Genomic DNA, 23,592 nt, shown 5'->3' on the forward strand with positions numbered 1-23,592 from the left:
ATCACAGCTCATTCAGTGAACGTTGTTTTCACGGGGAAAAGGCTGACGTTGACTTTCAGTTTTTCAATAACAGTCTCTCTGCTCCATTCCCCAGGCCATTCGAGAGAATCTTTCCTGACCCTCGGACTCTTGACGGAGCTGAAAGATTTTCTGTCCCTTCCAGGGTTTCCTTGTGTTGCTGCATCATTAATTAATAAAAAACTTCCTCTGTTTTTGTGAACAGTTTGATCAGAGAATCCTTCATTTCTCACAGACTGTTAATTAATTAATATCAGCAAACGGAAACAATAAATTTTCACAATTAAAACAACATTTCTTCAAAGACCTGATCAAATATGATCAGAATAAATAGACCCGAGTTTATCCGACAAATAAACCAGGATTAACAGAAGAGGAATTTCCTGCTTTACCCGGAATGTTCAACAGAAATGAATAAAAGTTAAATATTGTAAAACAAAATCACATTGAATCCACAAGCAGCGTCATGTGTCCAGCAGAGCAGGCCCCCCCTCACCCCCCCCCTCACCCCACCCGACCCCCCCAAAACCCCCAGACCCCCCCAACCCTCCACAGACCCCCCTCACTGCCCTACCCCCCCCCCCGCAGAACCACCCCCCCACACCCCGAGACCCCAGCCAGACCCCACCCAAACACCCTCCCGGCTCCCCCACCCAGACCCCCTCCCTGCTCCCACCCAGACCCCATCCCCATTCCCCCGCCCAGTGTCTCTGCTCAGTGAGGCCCACAGAATGACATTGCTTCTCTGCTCTGCAGATGCTCAGCTGTTTGGAGCACATGTACCACAGCCTGGGACTGATCAGAGATTTCAACATCAACCCCATCACGATGAAAAGGTGGTTGGTAAGGATCAAGCAGCCGTATCACAAAGCGGTCCCAGTGTCAGGAGACAGAGAGTGGGAAAGGGGGACATGGAGAGTCAGAGAGGGGGAATGGGAAAAGCGAAGATGGTGGTGGGGACGGGAAAAAAAGAGTGAGTCAGTAATGAGGGGGCGCTGCACTGTCGGAGGGTCAGTACTGAGGGAGTGCCGCAATGTCGGAGGGTCAGTACTGAGGGAGTGCCGCAACGTCGGAGGGTCAGTACTGAGGGAGTGCCGCACTGTGGGAGGGTCAGTACTGCGGGAGTGCTGCACTGTGGGAGGGTCAGTACTGAGGAGGCGCTGCACTGTGGGAGGGTCAGTACTGAGGGAGTGCTGCACTGTGGGAGGGTCAGTACTGAGGAGGCGCTGCACTGTCGGAGGGTCAGTACTGAGGGAGTGCTGCACTGTTGGAGGGTCAGTACTGAGGGAGTGCCGCAATGTCGGAGGGTCAGTACTGAGGGAGTGCCGCAATGTCGGAGGGTCAGTACTGAGGGAGTGCTGCACTGTCGGAGGGTCAGTACTGAGGGAGTGCTGCACTGTCGGAGGGTCAGTACTGCGGGAGTGCTGCACTGTCGGAGGGTCAGTACTGCGGGAGTGCTGCACTGTGGGAGGGTCAGTACTGCGGGAGTGCTGCACTGTGGGAGGGTCAGTACTGCGGGAGTGCTGCACTGTGGGAGGGTCAGTACTGCGGGAGTGCTGCACTGTGGGAGGGTCAGTACTGAGGGAGTGCTGCACTGTGGGAGGGTCAGTACTGAGGGAGTGCTGCACTGTGGGAGGGTCAGTACTGAGGGAGTGCTGCACTGTGGGAGGGTCAGTACTGAAGGAGTGCTGCACTGTGGGAGGGTCAGTACTGAGGGAGTGCTGCACTGTGGGAGGGTCAGTACTGCGGGAGTGCTGCACTGTGGGAGGGTCAGTACTGAGGGAGTGCTGCACTGTGGGAGGGTCAGTACTGAGGGAGTGCTGCACTGTGGGAGGGTCAGTACTGAGGGAGTGCTGCACTGTGGGAGGGTCAGTACTGAAGGAGTGCTGCACTGTGGGAGGGTCAGTACTGAGGGAGTGCTGCACTGTCGGAGGGTCAGTACTGAGGGAGTGCTGCACTGTGGGAGGGTCAGTACTGAGGGAGTGCTGCACTGTGGGAGGGTCAGTACTGAGGGAGTGCTGCACTGTGGGAGGGTCAGTACTGCGGGAGTGCTGCACTGTGGGAGGGTCAGTACTGAGGGAGTGCTGCACTGTCGGAGGGTCAGTACTGAAGGAGTGCTGCACTGTGGGAGGGTCAGTACTGAGGGAGTGCTGCACTGTGGGAGGGTCAGTACTGAAGGAGTGCTGCACTGTGGGAGGGTCAGTACTGAGGGAGTGCTGCACTGTCGGAGGGTCAGTACTGAGGGAGTGCTGCACTGTGGGAGGGTCAGTACTGAGGGAGTGCTGCACTGTGGGAGGGTCAGTACTGAGGGAGTGCTGCACTGTGGGAGGGTCAGTACTGCGGGAGTGCTGCACTGTGGGAGGGTCAGTACTGCGGGAGTGCTGCACTGTGGGAGGGTCAGTACTGAGGGAGTGCTGCACTGTCGGAGGGTCAGTACTGAAGGAGTGCTGCACTGTGGGAGGGTCAGTACTGAGGGAGTGCTGCACTGTCGGAGGGTCAGTACTGAAGGAGTGCTGCACTGTGGGAGGGTCAGTACTGAGGGAGTGCTGCACTGTGGGAGGGTCAGTACTGAGGGAGTGCTGCACTGTGGGAGGGTCAGTACTGAGGGAGTGCTGCACTGTGGGAGGGTCAGTACTGAGGGAGTGCTGCACTGTGGGAGGGTCAGTACTGAGGAGGCGCTGCACTGTCGGAGGGTCAGTACTGAGGGAGTGCTGCACTGTCGGAGGGTCAGTACTGAGGGAGTGCTGCACTGTGGGAGGGTCAGTACTGAGGGAGTGCTGCACTGTCGGAGGGTCAGTACTGAGCAGGTGCTGCATTAGCTGTTGCATGGGGAACTATCGACATACAGGATCTGGTACACAGGCACTATCGGGAGCTGGGTTCTTTCCTGTGATTCTGGTTTAACCTGGTCTCATATTTTGAAAGCTCTGCATTCAGGAGAATTACCGGAACAATCCATTCCACAACTTTCGACACTGTTTCTGTGTGACCCAGATGATGTACAGCATGATCGAGCTCTGCAGTCTGCAGGTCAGTAATAACCCCTCAGGAAATGGGGTGTAGGAGGGAATGGGAATGGAATTAGGAATTTTTCAATGGGCTGTGAGCGCCGTGGGCTAGATCAGCATTTATTGCCCATCCCTAATTGCCCTTGAGAAGGTGGTGGTGAGCTGCCTTCTTGAACCACTCAATTCTGGGTACTGCCTGTGTGGAGTTTGCAAGTTCTCCCTGTGTCTGCGTGGGTTTTCTCCGGGTGCTCCGGTTTCCTCCCACATGCCAAAAGACTTGCAGGTTGATAGGTAAATTGGCCATTATAAATTGCCCCTAGTATAGGTAGGTGGGAGGGAAATATAGGGACAGGTGGGGATGTGGTAGGAATATGGGATTAGTGTAGGATTAGTATAAATGGGTGGTTGATGGTCGGCACAGGCTTGGTGGGCCGAAGGGCCTGTTTCAGTGCTGTATCACTAAAACTAAAGTCCATGTGGGGTAGGTACACCCACAGTGTTCAGAAGGGAGTTCCAGGATTTTGACCCAGTGACAGTGAAGGAACGGCGATATAGTTCCAAGTCTGAAACAAGAAGGGGACGATGCAGATATTGTAGTTAAGGAGGAAGAGTGTGAAGTATTGGATGTGATAAACATCGGGAGAGAGGAAGTATTAATGGGATTAAAATCTTTGAAAGTTGATAAATCTCCAGGACCAGATGAAATGTACCCTAGGCTGTTAAAAGAAGCAAGAGAGGAAATAGCAGAGGGTCTGACCATCATTTTCCAGTCCTCACTGGATACAGGTGTGATGCCGGAGGATTGGAGAATTGCTAACGTTGTACCTCTGTTTAAAAAGGGAGTGAAGGATAGACCGAATAATTACAGGCCAGTCAGTCTAACCTCAGTAGTGGACAAATTATTGGAATCTATTCTGGGAGACAGGATAAACTGTCACTTAGAAAGGCACAGGTTAATCAAGGATAGTCAGCATGGATTTGTTAAGGGAAGATCTTGTTTGACCAACTTGATCGAATTTTTTGAAGAAGTAACAGGGAAGAGAGATGAGGGTAATGCAGTAGATGTTGTCTACATGGATTTTAGCAAGGCATTTGACAAGGTCCCACATGGCGGACTGGTTAAAAACACAAAATCCCATGAGATCCAGGGAAATGCAGCAAGGTGGATACAAAATTGACTCAGTGGCAGGAAACAAAGGGTAATTGTTGATGGGTGTTTTAGCGACTGGAGGGTTGTTTCCAGTGGCATTCCACAGGGCTCAGTACTGGGTCCCCTGCTTTTCGTGGTGTATATTAACGATTAGGACGTAAATGTAGGGGGCATGATCAAGAAGTTTACAGATGACACAAAGTTTGGCCGTGTGGTAGATAGCTGGGAGGATAGCTGTCGGCTGCAGGAAGATATTGATGGTCTGGTCAGATGGGCAGAAAAGTGACAAATAGAATATAACCTGGAGAAGTGTGAGGTGATGTATTTGGGGAGGTCAAACAAGGCAAAGGAATACACGATTAATGGGAAAATACTGAGAAGTGTAGAGGAAGTGAGGGACCTTGGAGTGAATGTCCACAGATCCCTGAAGGTAGCAGGACAGGTCGATAAGATGGTTAAGAAGGCAAATGGAATCTTTCCTTAATTAACTGAGGTATAGAATATAAGAGCAGAGAGATTATGCTGGAACTGTATAACTCATTGGTTAGGCCACAACTTGAGTACTGTGTGTAATGCTGGTCACCTCATTACAGAAAGGATGTCATTGCATTAGAGAGGGTACAGAGGAGATTTACCAGGATAAAAGCAAAATACTGCAGATGCTGGAAATCGGAAATAAAAACAAGAAATGCTGGAAATACTCAGCAGGTCTGGCAGCATCTGTGGAGAGAGAAGCAGAGTTAACGTTTCGGGTCAGTGACCCTTCTTCAGAACATTTATGAGGATGTTGCCAGGACTGGGAAAATACAGCATTGAGGATTGGATAGGCTGGGGTTGTTCTCCTTGGAACAGAGAAGGCTGAGGGGAGATCTGATTGAAATGTACAAAATTGTGATAGACCTGGATAGAGTGGGGTTGAAGCGTCTATTCACCTTAGCAGTGAGGTCAGTGAGGAGGGGGCATAGATTTAAAGTGATTGGTAGAAACATTAGAGGGGAGATGAGGAAAGGTTTTTTTCACCCAGAGGGTGCTGATGGTCTGGAACTCACTTTCTGAAAAGATAGTTGAGGCAGAAACCCTCAACTCATTCCAAAGGAGTCTGGATATGCACCTTAAATGCCGTAATCTGCAGGGCTACGGATCAAATGCTGGAAGGTGGGATGAGAATGGGTGGATAGTTTCTCAGCTGGCACAGACACGATGGGTCAAGTGGCCTCTTTCTGTGCCTTAAACTTTCTATGATTCTATAATTCTAAGTCAGGATGGTGTGTGACTTGGAGGGGAACTTGCTGGTGGTGATGTTCCCATTTATTTGCTGCCCTTGTCCTTCTAGTTGGTAGAGGTTGTGGATTTGGAAGGTGCTGTCAAAGGAGCCTTGGTGAGTTGCTGCAGTGCATCTTGTAGATGGTACACACTGCTGCCACTGTGCGTCGGTGGTGGAGGGAGTGAATGTTTGTAGATGGTGTGCCAATCAAGCGAGCTGCTTTGTCCTGGATGATGTTGAGCTTCTTGAGTGTTGTTGGAGCTGCACCCATCCAGGCAAGTGGAGAGTATTCCATTACACTCCTGACTTGTGCCTTGTATATGATGGACAGGCTTTGCGGAGTCAGGAGGTGAGTTACTCGCTGCAGGATTCCTAGCCTCTGACCTGCTCTTGTAGCCATGGTATTTATACGGCTACTCCAGTTCAGTTTCTGGTCAATGGTAACCACTAGGATGTTGATAGTGGGGGATTCAGTGATGGTAATGCCGTTGAATGTCAAGGGGAGATGGTTAGATTCTCTCTTGTTAGAGATGGTCATTGCCTGGCACTTGTGTGGCGCGAATGTTACTTGCCACTTATCAGCCCAAGCCTGGATATTGTCCAGGTCTTGCTGCATTTCTCCACGGACTGCTTCAGTATCTGAGAAGTCACGAAAGGTGCTGAACATTGAGCAATCATCAGCGAACATCCCCACTTCTGACCTTATGATTGAAGGAAGGTCATTGATGAAGCAGCTGAAAATGGTTGGGCCTAGGACACTACCCTGAGGAACTCCTGCAGTGATGTCCTGGAGCTCAGAGGATTGGAATTGGGAATGGGATTTGGAATCAGGGGCTGCATGGCTGTTTATCAGGATCCAAGAGTTAATGATGTGACTGTCTGTTGGTTCCAGGAGAAGTTTACACAGCTCGATATCCTGATCCTAATGAGTGCTGCCGTCTGTCACGATCTTGACCACCCAGGATACAACAACACGTGAGTCCCACCTGCTCCCACCTCCTGCCCTCCCACTTCTTTACCTCCCCTCCCTGCCCCCTCCTCCCCCCCCTCCTGCTGCACCTCTTCCTCTCCTCCCCTCCCACTTCCTCCTGCCTCCTCTTGTTTCTCCTTCAGGGAGGTATTACTGACACCCACTGGCCAGTAACATCCACCTACTCCCACACTGGGCCAATTGCCTCGGATTCCTGGCCTCCTGATGCTGCAGGGAGCTGATGTGGCCCCAGTGATGTGGGTGGTGGCTGGGAGCCCCTAAACTAAGGGAAACCTCTCACCCACCCACCCACTCCACCCCTCCTGACAGCAGCTGATCCTGGGCACACTCCAATCGGCAGCATTGATACTGAGTGGCCAGTCTCTCGGGGACTGGAATACAAACAGGGAGGAAGTGATGCTTCAGGTGTAGAAATCTCTGGTCAGACCCCATTCGGTGTTTAGTCCTGGGCCCCGAACCTCAGGAAGAATCTATCGGCTGTGGAGATCAATGCAGATTCATCAGAATAATACTGGGGCTAAAAGGGTTAAATGACGAGGAAGGATTGCACAGACTCTGCTTGTATTCCCTCAAGTGTAAAAGATTAAGGGGTGATCTAATCAAGGGGTTTAAGATGATTAAAGGATTTGATCAGGTCGATAGAGAGAAAATATTTCCTCTGGCTGTGGGAGGGGGGGGGGGGGGGGGGCGGTCCAGAACAAGGGGGCAGCACCTTAAAAATTGGAGCCAGGCCGTTCAGGGGTGATGTCAGGAAGCACTTCGTCACACAAAGAGAGAGGAGGTTTAAAGGGGATCAAAGGGGTAAATTTTTCACACAAAGAATAGTGGGTATCTGGAATGAGCTGCCTGAGGAGGTGGAGGCAGGAACAGTAGCGACATTTAAGAGGCATCTGGACAGGTACTTGAATGAGCAAGGCATAGAGGAATATGGAATTAATGCAGGGAGGTGGGATTGGTATAGATAGGCATTATGGTCGGCATGGACGCGGTGGGCCGAAGGGCCTGTTTCTATGCTGTACCACTCTATGACAAAGTGGGAGTGGAAATCTGGAACTCTCTCCCCAGAAAGCTGCTGATGCTGGGGAGGGGAGTCAACTGAAAATTCCAAATTGAGATTGCTAGATGTTTGTTGCAGAAGGATATTAAGGGTTACAGAACCAAGAGGGTATATGGAGTTATAATACAGATCAGAAATGACCTAATTGAATGGCAGAACAGACCCGAGGGGCTGAATGGCCTCCTCCTGTTCCTGTGTGACAGGATCGAGGGGCTCAATGGCCTCCTCCTGTTCCTGTGTAACAGACTCGAGGGGCTGAATGGCCTCCTCCTGTTCCTGTGTGACAGGATCGAGGGGCTGAATGGCCTCCTCCTGTTCCTGTGTAACAGACCCGAGGGGCTGAATGGCCTCCTCCTGTTCCTGTGAAGTGGGCAGTTTTGCAGAGGCTCAGTACTGGTGTTCAGTGAAGGGTAATGGGTAACTAACAACAGTCACTGCCATTCCTCATTCTTGCATTTCTCTTTCAACACAGTTACCAAATAAATGCTCGCACTGAACTCGCTGTGCGATACAATGACATCTCACCACTTGAAAACCATCATTGTGCCATTGCATTCCAGATTTACTCACAGCCTGAGTGCAACATATTCAGCAACATGGACCCAGAGATCTTCAAGCAGATTCGCCAGGTGAGAAAGAGTGAAGGGGAGAGGCTGGGGTCAGGGTGGGGGAGAGAGGGAGAGAGGCTGGGATAGAAAGAGGGAGAGGGAAAGAGGGAGAGAGAGAGGGTTCCTGATCCTGATCACTGTCCAGTGACCCCTGGGTGAGAAGAACATCGAGAGGAGGCCATAGCCCCACCACCCCTCGCCGAGGCCAGACGGAAGTTTCCAGCAACCCTGCCTCGCTTACCTGAGGTCCAGGGTTCCAGCGCTGGTCCTGGGTCCAAGGCCTCTGCAGGACCAGCAATGGCTGCTGCTCCTGGTAGTGCTGCCAATACTGCTGAGCTGCCGGCCCTCGAATTGGATCCCTGTCTTTAACGGGATGCTCTGGGTTGGGGGGGGCCGCGGGGCAGAGGTGGATTTTCCCTTGTCTTTTCGGCCTGGTGTTGGAAGACCCAACTCCAACACAAATTCCTGGCTGTGGAGTTCCACTGGGATCAGTGCTGGGGCCTCAATTATTTACAATTTATATCAATGACTTGGGTGAAGGGACAGAATGTATGGAAGCTAAATTAGCTGATGACACCAAGATAGGAAGGAAAGTCAGTTGTCAAGAGGAGGAGAAGAGTCTACAGAGGGATAGAGATAGGTTCAGAGAGTGGGCAAAAATTTAGCAGATGGAGTATAATGTGGGAAAATGTGAACTTGTCCACTTTGGCAGGAAGAATAGAAAATCAGTATATTATTTAAATGGAGAGAGATTGCAGAACTCAGTGGTACAGAGAGATCTGGGTGTCCTGGTACATGAATCCCAAAAGGTTGGTATGCAGGTACAGCAAGTGATTAGGAAGGTAAATGGAATGTTGGTGTTTAATGCAAGGGGGATGGAATATAAAAGTAGGGAAGTTTTGCAACAACTGTACAGGGCCTTCGTGAGACCACATCTGGAGTACTGAGTACAGTTTTGGTTTCCTTACTTAAAGGATAAAATTGCATTAGAAGCAATTCAGAAAAGGTTCACTGGAATGATTCCTGGGATGAAGGGCTTACCCTATGAAGTACGGTTGAACAGGTTGGGCCTGTATCTGTTATGTTTTCGCCAGGTTGCTGGATTTTATATATCTGATGTATCTCATGCAGATATCACACTTGTATCAAACCACCAACCAGTTCATTTACATCACTTTAAAATATCTCATCACTTACAAGATCTCTGTACAATGTCTTCTCAGAACAGGCTCCGTCTCTTTTTAGTTTCAGTTTCATACTCTTCTGCTCCACCCATAGGCTTAAGCGATCAAACACAGTGAACACTGATCAATGGACAGACTAATACAATCAAACCCAGATCAATCATCAATACAGTATCCATTGGAGTTTAGAAGAATGAGAGGTGATCTTATGAAACACATCAGATCCTGAGGGGACTTGACAGGGTGGATACTGGGAAAATATTCCTTTTTGTGGGGGAGACTAGGACTGGGGGGGTGGACAGTTTAAAAATTAGGGGTCTCCCTTTTAAGACGGGGTGAGGAGAAATTTTTTCTCTCAGAGGGTCGTTGGTCTGTGGAATTCTCTTCTCCAGAAAGCAGTGGAAACTGGGTCATTGAATAAATTCAAGGCTGAGTTGGAGAGATTTTTCATAAACAAGGGAGTCAAGGGTTATGGGGGGCAGACAGGAAAGTAGAATTGAGATCACAACCAGATCAGCCATGATCTTATTGAATGGGAAAGCAGGCTCGAAAGGCCAAGTAGCCTGCTCCTGCTCCAGCTCCTGCTCCAGCTCCTGCTCCTGCTCCAGCTCCTGCTCCAATTACTACTCCAGCACCAGCTCCAGCACCAGCTCCTGCTCCTGCTCCTGCTCCTGCTCCAGCTCCTACTTCACATGTTTGTATGTACTTTGTGTGTAGAAGTGTTTCCTAATTTCATTCCGGAAAGGTCTGGCTCTAATTGTTCAGCTATGCCCCCTAGACTTAGACTCCCCAACCAGTAGAAATAGTTTCTCTCTATCTATCCTATCTGATCTCCTTAATATTGAGTCATCGAGTCCTTTATAGCACTGAAGGCCATTCAGCCCATTGAGTCCATCTGACCCTCCAGTCAGTGCCACTCTCCACTTGAAAACTTTGATCAAATCACCCCTTAACCTTCTGAATTCCAGGGAGTACACCCTAGTCTGTGTAATCTCTCCTTGTAGTTTAACCTTGGAGTCCAGGTATCATTCTGGTAAATCTACACTGCACTCACTCCAAGGCCATTATATCCTCTCTAAGGTGTGGTGCCCAGAACTGCTGACAGTAATTCCCAGGTGTGGTCGAAGCAGGGCTTTGTGTAGCTGAAGCATGAGGTCTACCCCCTGTGTATTCTAGTCCTTGAGATATAAAGACCAGCATTCCATTAGACTTTTTGAATTTCTGTCCTTGTTCAATACAGTTCAATGATCCATGTACCTGGACTAGAATGGCTACGCCATGTTCTTAGAATTGGTGATGGTTGCCGACCAAAAGATGGAATTTATGGAGAGCTTGATGGTGCCAGTAGCCACATTGGGGTTGCAAGGGAGACAGCATTTCATTGCCAGATTGATTTAAACAACTGGAACCAGTCTGCACATGATCAGAGCATTGGGCACCAAAGCCTCCAAATCAAACTTGTTAATGATCATGGTAAATAGTCAAGCTCATTATTGAATGATGGAATGTCACAAGTCACATCCTGTCAATTGAATTACCCCTCCATTATTACGACTCTGTCTCCTGATCACTGTCCAGTGACCCCTGGGTTAGAGAGAGAGGGAAATCAGCCAGGGTTCCTGCTCCTGATCACTGGACAGTGACCCCTGGGTTAGAGACAGAGGGAAATCAAAGAACAAAGAACAGTACAGCACAGGAACAGGCCATTCGGCCCTCCAAGCCTGCGCCGATCTTGATGCCTGCCGAAACGAACACCTTCTGCACTTCCGGGGACCGTATCCCTCTATTCCCATCCCATTCAGGTATTTGTCAAGATGCCTCTTAAACGTCGCTATCGTACCTGCTTCCACCACCTCCCCCGGTAGCAAGTTCCAGGCACTCACCACCCTCTGTGTAAAGAACTTGCCTCGCACATCCCCTCTAAACTTTGCCCCTCGCACCTTAAACCTATGTCCCCCAGTAACTGACTCTTCCACCCTGGGAAAAAGCTTCTGACTATCCACTCTGTCCATGCCGCTCATAACTTTGTAAACGTCTATCATGTCTCCCCTCCACCTCCGTCGTTCCAGTGAAAACAATCCCAGTTTATCCAACCTCTCCTCATAGCTAATGCCCTCCAGACCAGGCAACATCCTGGTAAACCTCCTCTGTACCCTCTCCAAAGCCTCCATGTCCTTCTGGTAGTGTGGCGACCAGAATTGCACGCAATATTCCAAGTGTGGCCTAACTAAGGTTCTGTACAGCTGCAGCATGACTTGCCTATTTTTATACTCTATGCCCCGACCGATGAAGGCAAGCATGCCGTATGCCTTCTTGACTACCTTATCCACCTGCGTTGCCACTTTCAGTGACCTGTGGACCTGTCCGCCCAGATCTCTCTGCCTGTCAATACTCCTAAGGGTTCTGCCATTTACTGTATACTTCCCACCTGTATTAGATCTTCCAAAATGCATTACCTCACATTTGTCCAGATTAAACTCCATCTGCCATTTCTCTGCCCAAGTCTCCAACCGATCTATATCCTGCTGTATCCTCTGACAATCCTCATCACTATCCGCAACTCCACCAACCTTTGTGTCGTCCGCAAACTTACTAATCAGACTAGCTACATTTTCCTCCAAATCATTTATATATACTATAAACAGCAAAGGTCCCAGCACTGATCCCTGCAGAACACCACTAGTCACATCCCTCCATTCAGAAAAGCACCCTTCCACTGCTACCCTCTGTCTTCTATGACCGAGCCAGTTCTGTATCCATCTTGCCAGCTCACCTCTGATCCCGTGTGACTTCACCTTTTGTACCAGTCTGCCATGCGGGACCTTGTCAAAGGCTTTACTAAAGTCCATGTAGATAACATCCACTGCCCTTCCTTCATCAATCATCTTCGTCACTTCCTCAAAAAACTCAATCAAATTAATGAGACACGATCTCCCCTTCACAAAACCATGCTGCCTCTCGCTAATAAGTTCGTTTGTTTCCAAATGGGAGTAAATCCTGTCCCGAAGAATCCTCTCTAATAGTTTCCCGACCACTGACGTAAGGCTCACCGGCCTATAATTTCCTGGATTATCCTTGCCACCCTTCTTAAACAAAGGAACAACATTGGCTATTCTCCAGTCCTCTGGGACCTCACCTGTAGCCAATGAGGATGCAAAGATTTCTGTCAAGGCCCCAGCAATTTCCTCCCTTGCCTCCCTCAGTATTCTGGGGTAGATCCCATCAGGCCCTGGAGACTTCTCTACTTTAATGCTTTGCAAGACACCCAACACCTCCTCCTTTTTGATAATGAGATGACTGAGACTATCTACACTCCCTTCCCTAGGCTCATCATCCACCAAGTCCTTCTCTTTGGTGAATACTGATGCAAAGTGTTCATTTAGTACCTCACCCATTTCCTCTGGCTCCACGCATAGATTCCCATCTCTGTCCTTGAGTGGGCCAACCCTTTCCCTAGTTACCCTCTTGCTCTTTATATATGTATAAAAAGACTTGGGATTCTCCTTAATCCTGTTCGCCAATGACTTTTCATGACTCCTTTTAGCCCTCCTAACTCCTTGCTTAAGTTCCTTCCTACTGTCTTTATATTCCTCACGGGATTCGTCTGTTCCGAGCCTTCCAGCCCTTACAAATGCTTTCTTTTTCTTTTTGACTAGGCTCACAATATCCCATGTTATCCAAGCTTCCCGAAACTTGCCAAACTTGTCTTTCTTCCTCACAGGAACATGCTGGTCCTGGATTCTAATCAGCTGACGTTTGAAAGACTCCCACATGTCAGATGTTGATTTACCCTCAAACAGCCGCCCCCAATCTAAATTCTTCAGTTCCTGCCTAATATTGTTATAATTAGCCTTCCCCCAATTTAGCACCTTCACCCGAGGACTACTCTTATCCTTATCCACAAGTACCTGAAAACATTCTGAATTATGGTCACTGTTCCTGAAATGCACCCCTACTGAAACTTTGACCACCTGGCCGGGCTCATTCCCCAATACCAGGTCCAGTACAGCCCCATCCCTAGTTGGACTATCTACATACTGTTTCAAGAAGCCCTCCTGGATGCTCCTCACAAATTCTGCCCCATCCAAGCCCCTAGCACGAAGTGAGACGCAGTCAATATTGGGGAAGTTAAAATCACCCACCACTACAACCCTGTTACCTTTACATCTTTCCAAAATCTGTCTACATATCTGCTCCTCTACCTCCCGCAGGCTGTTGGGAGGCCTGTAGTAAACCCCCAACATCGTGACTGCACCCTTCCTATTCCTGAGCTCCACCCATATTGCCTCGCTGCATGACCCCTCCGAGGTGTCCTCCCGCAGTGCAGCTGTGATATTCTCCTTAACCAGTAATGCAACTGCCCCACCCCTTTTAAATCAGCCAGAGTTCCTGCTCCTGATCACTGTCCAGTGACCCCTGGGTTCGAGAGAGGGGAGGTCAGCCAGGGTTCCTGCTCCTGATCACTGTCCAGTGAACCCTGGGTTAGAGAGAGAGAGAGAGGAAATCAGCCGTGGTTCCTGCTCCTGATCACTGTCCATTGACCCCTGGGTTAGACAGAGAAAGGGAAATTAGCCAGAGTTCCTGCTCCTGATCACTGTCCAGTGACCCCTGGGTTAGAGAGAGAGGGGGGAAATCAGCCAGAGCTCATGCTCCTGATCACTGTCCAGGGACCCCTGGGTTAAAGAGTGAGAGGGGGAATTCAGCCAAGGTTCCTGCTCCTGATCTCTGTCCAGTGACCCCTGGGTTGGAGAGAGAGGGGGAAATCAGCCAGGGTTCCTGCTCCTGATCTCTGTCCAGAGACCCCTGGGTTAGAGAGAGAGAGGGGGAAATCAGCCAGGGTTCCTGCTCCTGATCACAGTTCAGTGACCCCTGGGTTAGACAGAGAGAGGGGAAATCGGCCAGGGTTCCTGCTCCTGATCACTGTCCATTGACCCCTGGGTTAGACAGAGAGAGGGGGAAATCAGCCAGGGTTCCTGCTCCTGATCACTGTCAAAGCATGAAGAATATGAGTGATGTTGCAGACAGGAGTTGGCACTGTCAGGAGTGTAATGAGAGAGCGCACACTGCTGTCCTTTGAGTGATGCTCAGCTGACTGGGTGTCTGTTTGTTTGATGCAGGGAATCATCAATCTGATCCTAGCAACTGACATGGCGAGACACGGAGAAATCCTTGATTCCTTCAAACAGAAAGTTGACAACTTTGATTTCTCCAATGAGGAAGATTTGTCCTGTGTAAGTATCTACCAGAGCCGATTAAATAGCAGAAAGCACATTGGTCCTTCTGTTTATTAAACGTGGCATTGAGTAAAATAGCAAGAGAGTTGGTCTAAACTTTCTAAACACTGGCTCAGCCCTAACTGGAGGATTGTGTTCAATTTCGGAATAATGTCATGTCCTGGAGAGGATGCAGGGCAGATTTACCTGAACGGTCCCAGGGATGAGGGGCTTCAGTTAATATGGAGAGACTGGAGAAGCTGGGATTATTCTCCTTAGAGCAGAGAAGGTTAGAAGGAGATTCCATAGAGGTGTTCAAAATTATCAAGATTTTTGATAAAGTAAATAAGGGGAAACTGTTTCCAAAGGCAAGCGAAGCAGAGACAGTGGCGAAGTGGTAATGTCACTGGACTAGTAATCCAAGGGCCCAGGCTAATTTTAATTCAATTAATTAATAAAAATCTGGAATTGAAAGGTCGTCTCGGTAATTGGTGCCATGAAATTATCATTGATTGTTGTAAAAACCCGTCTGGTTCACTAATGTCCTTTAGGGAAGGAAATCTGCTGTCCTTACCTGGTCTGGCCTACATGTGACTCCAGACCCACAGCAATGTGGTTGACTCTTAACTGCCTCTGAAATGACCGTGCAAATCACTCAGTTCAGGGGCAATTCGGGATGAGCAACAAATGCTGGCCAGCAACGCCCACATCCCGAGAAAGAATAAAAAAAAGTAATCAGAGGACACAGATTTAAGGTACTGGCAGATGAACTCGGGAAGACATGGGAATTTGCTGTGGTCTGGAATGTACTGCCTGAAAGGGGCAGTGGAAACAGAATCAATTGTAACTTTCAAAAAGGAATTGGATAAATACTTGAAAAGGAGAAATTTGTCAATGTTATGGGGAAAGAGGAGAGGACAGGGACTGATTGGATAGTATGATTAGTTGATTGGCCTCCTGTGCTGTATCATTTGATCATTCTAGGAGAGGCCTGGAGGAGGCTACAGGAAATTCCCCATCCTCAATGACAGTAGTGCTGAGAACAAGTGGCAAAAACAACTACGTTCAGCTAGCGCCAAACGGATGATCCATCTCACAGTCTGTTTTCTAATTTGTTCCTGAGATGTGGGCGTCGCTGGCCAGGCCAGCATTTATTGCCCATCCCAAAATCCCCTTGAGAAGGTGGTGGTGAGCTGCCTTCTTGAACCGTGGCAGTCCATGTGGGGTAGGTATACCCACAGTGCTGTTAGGAAGGGAGTTCCAGGAATTTGACCCAGTGACAGTGAAGGAACGGTGATATAGTTCCAAGTCAGGATGGTGTGAGACTTGGAGGGGAACTTGCAGGTGGTGGTGTTCCCATGTATTTGCTGCCCTTGTCCTTCTAGTTGGTAGAGGTTGCGGGTTTGGAAGGTGCTGTCGAAGGAGCTTTGGTGCGTTCCTTCTGTGCATCTTGTAGATGGTACACACTGCTGTCACTGTGCGTCGGTGGTGGAGGGAGTGAATGATTGTAGATGGGGAGCCAATCAAGTGGGCTGCTTTGTCCTGGATGGTGTCGAGCTCCTTGAGTGTTGTTGGAGCTGCACCCATCCAGGCAAATGGAGAGTATTCCATCACACTCCTGACTTGTACCTTGTAGATTGTGGACAGGCTTTGGGGAGTCAGGAGGTGAGTTACTCGCCTCAGGATTCCTCACCTCTGACCTGCTCTTGTAGCCATGGTATTTATATGGCTGATCTAGTTAAGTTTTTGTTCAATGGTAACCCCCAGGATGTTAATAGTGGGGGATTCAGCGATGGTAATGCTGTTGAATGTCAAGGGGAGATGGTTAGATTCTCTCTTGTTGGAGATGGTCATTGCCTGGCACTTGTGTGGTGCCATAACCCCCAAGTCCTTCTGGAGGCAGAGTTACTGAGCCCTCACCCTCTCGAGGCAGAGTTACTGAGCCCTCACCCTCTCGAGGCGGAGTTACTGAGCCCTCAGCCTCTCGAGGCGGAGTTACTGAGCCCTCAGCCTCTCGAGGCGGAGTTACTGAGCCCTCAGCCTCTCGAGGCGGAGTTACTGAGCCCTCAGCCTCTCGAGGCGGAGTTACTGAGCCCTCAGCCTCTCGAGGCGGAGTTACTGAGCCCACAGCGCCTCGAGGCGGAGTTACTGAGCCCTCAGCGCCTCGAGGCGGAGTTACTGAGCCCTCAGCGCCTCGAGGCGGAGTTACTGAGCCCTCAGCGCCTCGAGGCGGAGTTACTGAGCCCTCAGCCTCTCGAGGCGGAGTTACTGAGCCCTCAGCCTCTCGAGGCGGAGTTACTGAACCCTCACCCTCTGGAGGTGGAGTTACTGACTCTGTTTAAAGTCTCCTCTGTCTCTGCAGTTAAAGATGGTTCTGATAAAATGCTGTGACATCTCGAATGAAGTGAGGCCGATGGAGGTGGCAGAACCCTGGGTGGACTGTTTACTGCAAGAATATTTCATGCAGGTAATGACCCCAAATTCCCTCTCCCCCCCACACAATCTCACCCCCTGTACCCTCTCCCCCCCTGTACCCTCTCCCCCCCTGTACCCTCTCCCCCCCTGTACCCTCTCCCCCCCTGTACCCTCTCCCCCCCTGTACCCTCCCCCCCTGTACCCTCTCCCCCTGTACCCTCTCCCCCTGTACCCTCTCCCCCTGTACCCTCTCCCCCTGTACCCTCTCTCCCCCTGTACCCTCTCTCCCCCTGTACCCTCTCTCCCCCTGTACCCTCTCTCCCCCTGTACCCTCTCTCCCCCTGTTCCCTCTCTCCCCCTGTTCCCTCTCTCCCCCTGTACCCTCTCTCCCCCTGTACCCTCTCTCCCCCTGTACCCTCTCTCCCCCTGTTCCCTCTCTCCCCCTGTTCCCTCTCACCCCCTGTTCCCTCTCACCCCCTGTTCCCTCTCTCCCCCTGTACCCTCTCTCCCCCTGTTCCCTCTCTCCCCCTGTTCCCTCTCTCCCCCTGTTCCCTCTCTCCCCCTGTTCCCTCTCACCCCCTGTTCCCTCTCTCCCCCTGTTCCCTCTCTCCCCCTGTTCCCTCTCTCCCCCTGTTCCCTCTCTCCCCCTGTTCCCTCTCTCCCCCTGTTCCCTCTCTCCCCCTGTTCCCTCTCACCCCCTGTTCCCTCTCACCCCCTGTTCCCTCTCACCCCCCGTACAATCTCTCCCCCCGTACAATCTCTCCCCCCGTACAATCTCCCCCCCCGTACAATCTCCCCCCCTGTACCCTCTCCCCCCCCCTGTACCCTCTCCCCCCCCCTGTACCCTCTCCCCCCCCCTGTACCCTCTCCCCCCCCCTGTACCCTCTCCCCCCCCCTGTACCCTCTCCCCCCCTGTACTCTCTCCCCCCCTGTACTCTCTCCCCCCCTGTTCTCTCTCCCCCCCTGTTCTCTCTCCCCCTGTTCTCTCTCCCCCTGTTCCTTCTCTCCCCCTGTTCCTTCTCTCCCCCTGTTCCCTCTCTCCCCCTGTTCCCTCTCTCCCCCTGTACCCTCTCTCCCCCTGTACCCTCTCTCCCCCTGTACCCTCTCTCCCCCTGTTCCCTCTCTCCCCCTGTACCCTCTCTCCCCCTGTTCCCTCTCTCCCCCTGTTCCCTCTCTCCCCCTGTTCCCTCTCCCCATACTCTCTCTCTGCCTCCCCTCACCATACCCTCCGTCCATGTCATTCCCCTGATACCCTCTCCCACTTTACCTTCCCCATATCTCCTCCCTCTGTATACACACCCCATGTACCCTCTCTGTGTGTCCCCTCCCTATACCTCCTGTCCTTGTACCCTCTCCCCATAGCTTTCCCCCTCGTTTCCCGCCTCATGACCCTCCCCGTGTCTCCACTGACATATTCACCCTCCATCTTTTCCCTCAGCTCATTTCTCCTGTCAGTCCTTTATTTGATTGTTTCAGAGTGATCGGGAGAAGTCGGAGGGTCTCCCAGTTGCCCCGTTCATGGACCGAGACAAAGTGACAAAAGCCACGGCTCAGATTGGATTCATCAAGTTCGTCCTCATTCCCATGTTTGAGACAGTGATGAAAGTGAGTGACAGAAATGGTGAAGTGTCCGTTACCTCCACCCACACATACACACACTCACTCACACTCGCTCACACTCACTCACACTCGCTCACATGCAGAGGCACAAGCCTGTTACAAGCTCACAGAACACCAGTCTAGTGTGTACTCTGTCTTTAATGAAACTGACTGTATCGGCTACCCCCAGTCAGAGTGCCTCATGGTAAAGGTCACATGGCTATGGCAAGCCAGGAGTCAGATTGGTACAGTATTGCATTTCTATCCCAAACATCCCATTTTCAGACAAAAAAAGCAAACAAAAATTTGCCTGCATTATCATTGACAACTGTGAGTGCCCAAGTTACCCACCATGCACCACAACTGTTCTCATGCATTAGTAGTTTGTCATTCTTGTCAGTCTCTGCATATGTATTGCAAACATAATCATTAAATCATTTCGGTTTCTTAATGGTTCATGTGCGCATTGTCATTGGTTATTCATCTGGCTGATTTTCCTTCTCCGGCGAGTGTTGTTCCCGTGTCACTTGTTGCTGCGGTAACTGTTGTTCCGTTTCCATTGTTGGGGTTCTGTGGACCTTTGGGACTGATGGTTGTCTGTGGTCTGTGCAGTTGGTGTGTTTTCATCTTCCTGACCGGCCGCCTGTAGTGAAGGAACAGCTTCTCCAGTTGTGCGGATGTGTCTGTGGTTGTGACGGTATATCTGGTCATTCACTTCCACCGCATACGATCGAGGTGACAACTGCTCTACGCAGGTCCCAAGTTACCACTTGGGTTGACTCTGGTTGAGAGTGTTGAAGGTTTGTACCCTGACTGACTCTCCAATGCTCAATTCTGGCAATGGTTTGGCAGTTTTGTCAAAATGAACTTTGGCTTTCTGCCGTTTCACCCTGATTTTGTCACTCAGGCCTGTTACTACGTGTGGTTTCAGTAGCTTCTTTGCTATTGGAAGAGTAGTTTGGGTGCAGCGTGACATTAGTCTTTGGACCAGACTACTTTCCATGCCTTCAGTAGGTGTGTTTCTCCACTCGAGGATTGCCTTGTATACATCTGTCCTGGATTTGCTTGATTTCTTTCTGCCTTTGGTGATTTTCACTGCCGCCTCAGCCTTTCCATTGGCCTGGGGATAGTGTGGTGATGATGTATGGTATTGAATTTCCCAATCCTTTATGAAGCAGCTGAATTCTTCACTTATGAACTGAGGGCCACTGTCGCTCATCACAATGTCTGGAATGCTGTAAGAACCAAAGTGTGCTTTCAGGCATTCTACAATCTCACTGGTAGTTATTGAGGTCAGCTGGTCTACCTCCCAGTAGTCAGAATAGTAGTCTACAGTGACAAGATAATCAGTTCCTGTGAGAGTGAAGAGGTCTACTCCCAGCTTCATCCATGGTCTCTCTACGATGTCATGTGTCATCAGTGGCTCCTTAGCTTGCTTAACTTGGTACTCGGTACACGCACTGCACTGGCTGATGCAGTCCTTCGCTTGCCTTCCTCAGACTTGACTCAATTCCTTGGTGGCTTGCATGGATGAGCTTTAGCATCTCTCCTCTCAACTCTTTAGGGATAATGACACTATTTCCTTTGTATAAGATGCCATCTTGGGCTGTTAATTCATCTCTGTATGCCCAATATGTTCTTGTGACCACAGGAATGTCCTTGATGCTGTCAGGCCATCCTTTCATCACTCCTTCTTGCAACACTTGGAGAGTTGGATCTTGTTGGGTAGTTCACTTGATTTGAGCAAGGTGATTGTCTGTCAGATTCAACGTCTCTGCTGGGTTGATGACTTCCAGAACATGTCGAGATGCAGCTTCACATTGGATCTGGAAGATTTCACATTCTGTCATAGCATCCTCTACTTTCTTCATAGGGAGTGCTGCTCTCGACAGCACGTCAGCGATGTCCATCTGTTTCCCTTGCTTGTCTGCCACATCCAGATGATATCTCTGTAACTGGAGTAACATTGTTTGCAGACGCTTTGGAGCAGATAGTAGTGGCTTGAAGTGGCTTGTGGTTGCACTCGACTGTCACTTTGTCTCTTCCAGGTAGTATTGATGAAAATGATCACAAGCAAAAACAATGACCAGGTTCTCTTTCTCGATCTGAGTGTAGTGTTGTTCCATTTGCGTTAACGCCCTGGATGCAAATGCAACCAGTTGTTCTTGCTGCATTAGGGTTGCTCCAAGTCCTGTCTCGCTGGTGTCACACTGCAGGGTGACTTCATCATTTACATCACAGTATTTCAGTACTGGCCTTGCTGTCACTAGTTGCTTGATTTTAGTGAATACTGCTTCTTGTTCTGTGCTCCAATACCACTGCATATCCTTGGCAGTGAGTTGGTGAAATGGTTCACACTGCAACGACAAATTGGGAAAGAATTTTGCTAAATAGTTGACAAATCCAACAAATCGTTGCACTGCTTTTCCATCTGTTGGTCATCACATCACTGTGACTGCTCTCACCTTTTCGGGATCTAGGTGAAGACTGTTTACTGTCAGTACATGACCTCTGTACTTGACTTTGGGGCATCTTTAATTGCAATTTTTTCTTGCTCAGATTCAGGTTCATCCAGCGAGCTCTGTCCAGCAATCTCACTAGATTTTGATCGTGGTCAGCATTGGCTTCTTCCATTGTGTCTCCGCATCCATAAACTGGTAGATCACCCACTATAGCTTCCACTCCGGGAAGATCACTAACTATCTCATCCTGTCTGCATTGATACTCCCCTGGAGCCGTGGAAATTCCTAACGGCATACACAACCATCTGTATCTCCCGAACGGTGTCCAGAATGTGGTTAGAAAGCTGCTGCTTTCATCCAGCTTCACTTGCCAGTAACCATACCTCACATCTGGGGTAGTGAAGATATTTGCCTTTGCAAGTTGTGGCAAAATTCCTTTGATGGTTGGCATGGGGTCGTGAGATCTCTTCAGAGCTTTATTTAGATCCTTTGTGTTGATGTATACTCTCAGTTTTCCAGATTGTTTCACTGCTCCCATGCTGCTAATCCATTCTGTAGGAGTTGTCATTTTCTTGATTACTCCCTCCTTTTCCAGCTCTTCTATCTTGTCTTTTAGGCTGGCCTTGAGGGCAGCTGGAACTTTCCTCACCAGATGCTGAATTGGTCTTACCGTCTTATCTACATCAAGATGATATTCTCCAGGAAGACAAAAGAACAAAGGACAGTACAGCACAGGAACAGGCCATTCGGCCCTCCAAGCCTGCGCCGATCTTGATGCCTGCCTAAACTAAAACCTTCTGCACTTCCGGGGTCCGTATCCCTCTATTCCCATCCTATTCAGGTATTTGTCAAGATGCCTCTCAAACGTCGCTATCGTACCTGCTTCCACCACCTCCCCCGGCAGCAAGTTCCAGGCACTCACCACCCTCTGTGTAAAGAACTTTCCTCGCACATCCCCTCTGAACTTTGCCCCTCTCACCTTAAACCTATGTCCCCTAGTAACTGACTCTTCCACCCTGGGAAAAAGCTTCTGACTATCCACTCTGTCCATGCCGCTCATAACTTTGTAAACCTCTATCATGTCTCCCCTCCACCTCCGTCGTTCCAGTGAAAACAATCCGTGTTTATCCAACCTCTCTTCATAGCTAATGCCCTCCAGACCAGGCAACATCCTGGTAAACCTCTTCTGTACCCTCTCCAAGACATCCTAAACCTGTAAATACATCGTTCTACTCCTCTAGGATCTGTTCAGCAGTCAATGGTTTGGTGTGCTGCGACATGTTGCAAATCTCATTTTGCACATTAAGGGTTACCAGTTCAAGTTTAGACTTGCTTCAGCTGAGATGAGTGGCTTTTGCTTGCCGTCTCTCATCTGGAACTCCAGATCTTCATTTTTGTCATTGCATTGGGCTCTCAGAGTAACTTGTCCTCTTGGCACTAGTATGGTGCCATCATACAGCCTCAACCTTACTTTCGAGGGCTTCATTTTTGGATTGCCATGTTCAGCCATTTCGCACAGGTCTGTGAAGGTCATGATGTTGCAAGATGCATCGCTGTCTATCTGACACTTTATATTGACTTGATATTCTCCTTCTGCAGTCATCATTCCAACAGTCACAAACCATTTATCACCGATCGACCTGAACCAACCTGTTGTATGGTGTATAATGATTCATCAGAATCTTCAGCTGATATCTCTCCAGTGACCATCTGTACCTGCTTGTTGTGCTTCCTTCTCACCAAACACTTGTGTGCTGAATGATTCAGCTCCTTGCAGTGAGAACTCTGCTCTCCCCACACTGGACATACCTTCTTTTCCTGTGTGTGATGTCCTCTGCAGTATTTGCATCCTGCCCTTTGTCTGTAATCTTAATGCCTTTTCGGTCTGGAATGTCCATCGGCATTACCTGGGAGTGGGGCGGCGACTGGCGGACCTGCGAGGAAGCTGATCCGGATGGGGGCAGGCTATAAATAAAGAGTGGGGCTCGAGGCCCTTACTTACCTGGGAGTGGGGTGGTGACTCCGGAGTGGCTCCGTGTCTCTCAGAGTGTGCTGAAACTCGAAGAGGGGGAGAAAAACTGAGTGACATCACGGGAAATCTGCAAGGTGATTGGTTGGGTAAGTAACAGCTGTTAGTTAATTTAAATAGCATAGAAAAAAGGGGAAAGCTTTTTTTTGAAAAAAGACCTCAAGTGATAAAGTGAGTACTACTAGTGTGTTTTTCCAAATTAGTGTAATTTAGATTATAGTGGGTAGTGTTTGGAGAACAAGGCCCCTAATTTAATTAGTATTTTTTTAAAGGGAGTAACTAATTAATCTAAGGGTAAGTCATGACAGGAGAGCTCAGCCCCGTGATATGCGCCTCCTGCACTATGTGGGAAATCAGGGACGCTTCCAGTGTCCCTGATGACCATGTGTGCAGGAAGTGTATCCATCTACAGCTACTGACTACCCACATTACCGAGCTGGAGCTGTGGGTGGATTCACTGTGGAGCATTCGCGATGCTGAGGACGTCGTGGATAGCACGTTTAGTGAGGTGGTCACACCGCAGGTAATGGCTGCACAGGCAGAAAAGGGATGGGTGACCACCAGGCGGAGTAGTAGGCGCAGGCAGGGAGTGCA

At 49.6% G+C, this 23,592-nt stretch overlaps 1 protein-coding gene across 1 annotated transcript in view; it reads left to right on the plus strand.

The window, feature by feature from the left end:
• The window catches only part of pde9aa (phosphodiesterase 9aa), a 177,316-nt gene that overhangs the window by 107,186 nt on the left and 46,538 nt on the right, over positions 1 to 23,592 (plus strand). Inside the window, exons 10-16 of the mRNA XM_068040079.1 lie at positions 775 to 861; positions 2,944 to 3,048; positions 6,333 to 6,415; positions 7,961 to 8,117; positions 14,398 to 14,511; positions 16,856 to 16,960; positions 18,385 to 18,513. Coding sequence (XP_067896180.1) covers positions 775 to 861; positions 2,944 to 3,048; positions 6,333 to 6,415; positions 7,961 to 8,117; positions 14,398 to 14,511; positions 16,856 to 16,960; positions 18,385 to 18,513 — 780 coding nt within the window. The remainder of the gene's footprint in view (positions 1 to 774; positions 862 to 2,943; positions 3,049 to 6,332; positions 6,416 to 7,960; positions 8,118 to 14,397; positions 14,512 to 16,855; positions 16,961 to 18,384; positions 18,514 to 23,592) is intronic.

Source organism: Heterodontus francisci, chromosome 10 (genome assembly GCF_036365525.1).
Source record: "Heterodontus francisci isolate sHetFra1 chromosome 10, sHetFra1.hap1, whole genome shotgun sequence".
Lineage (NCBI taxonomy): Eukaryota > Metazoa > Chordata > Chondrichthyes > Heterodontiformes > Heterodontidae > Heterodontus > Heterodontus francisci.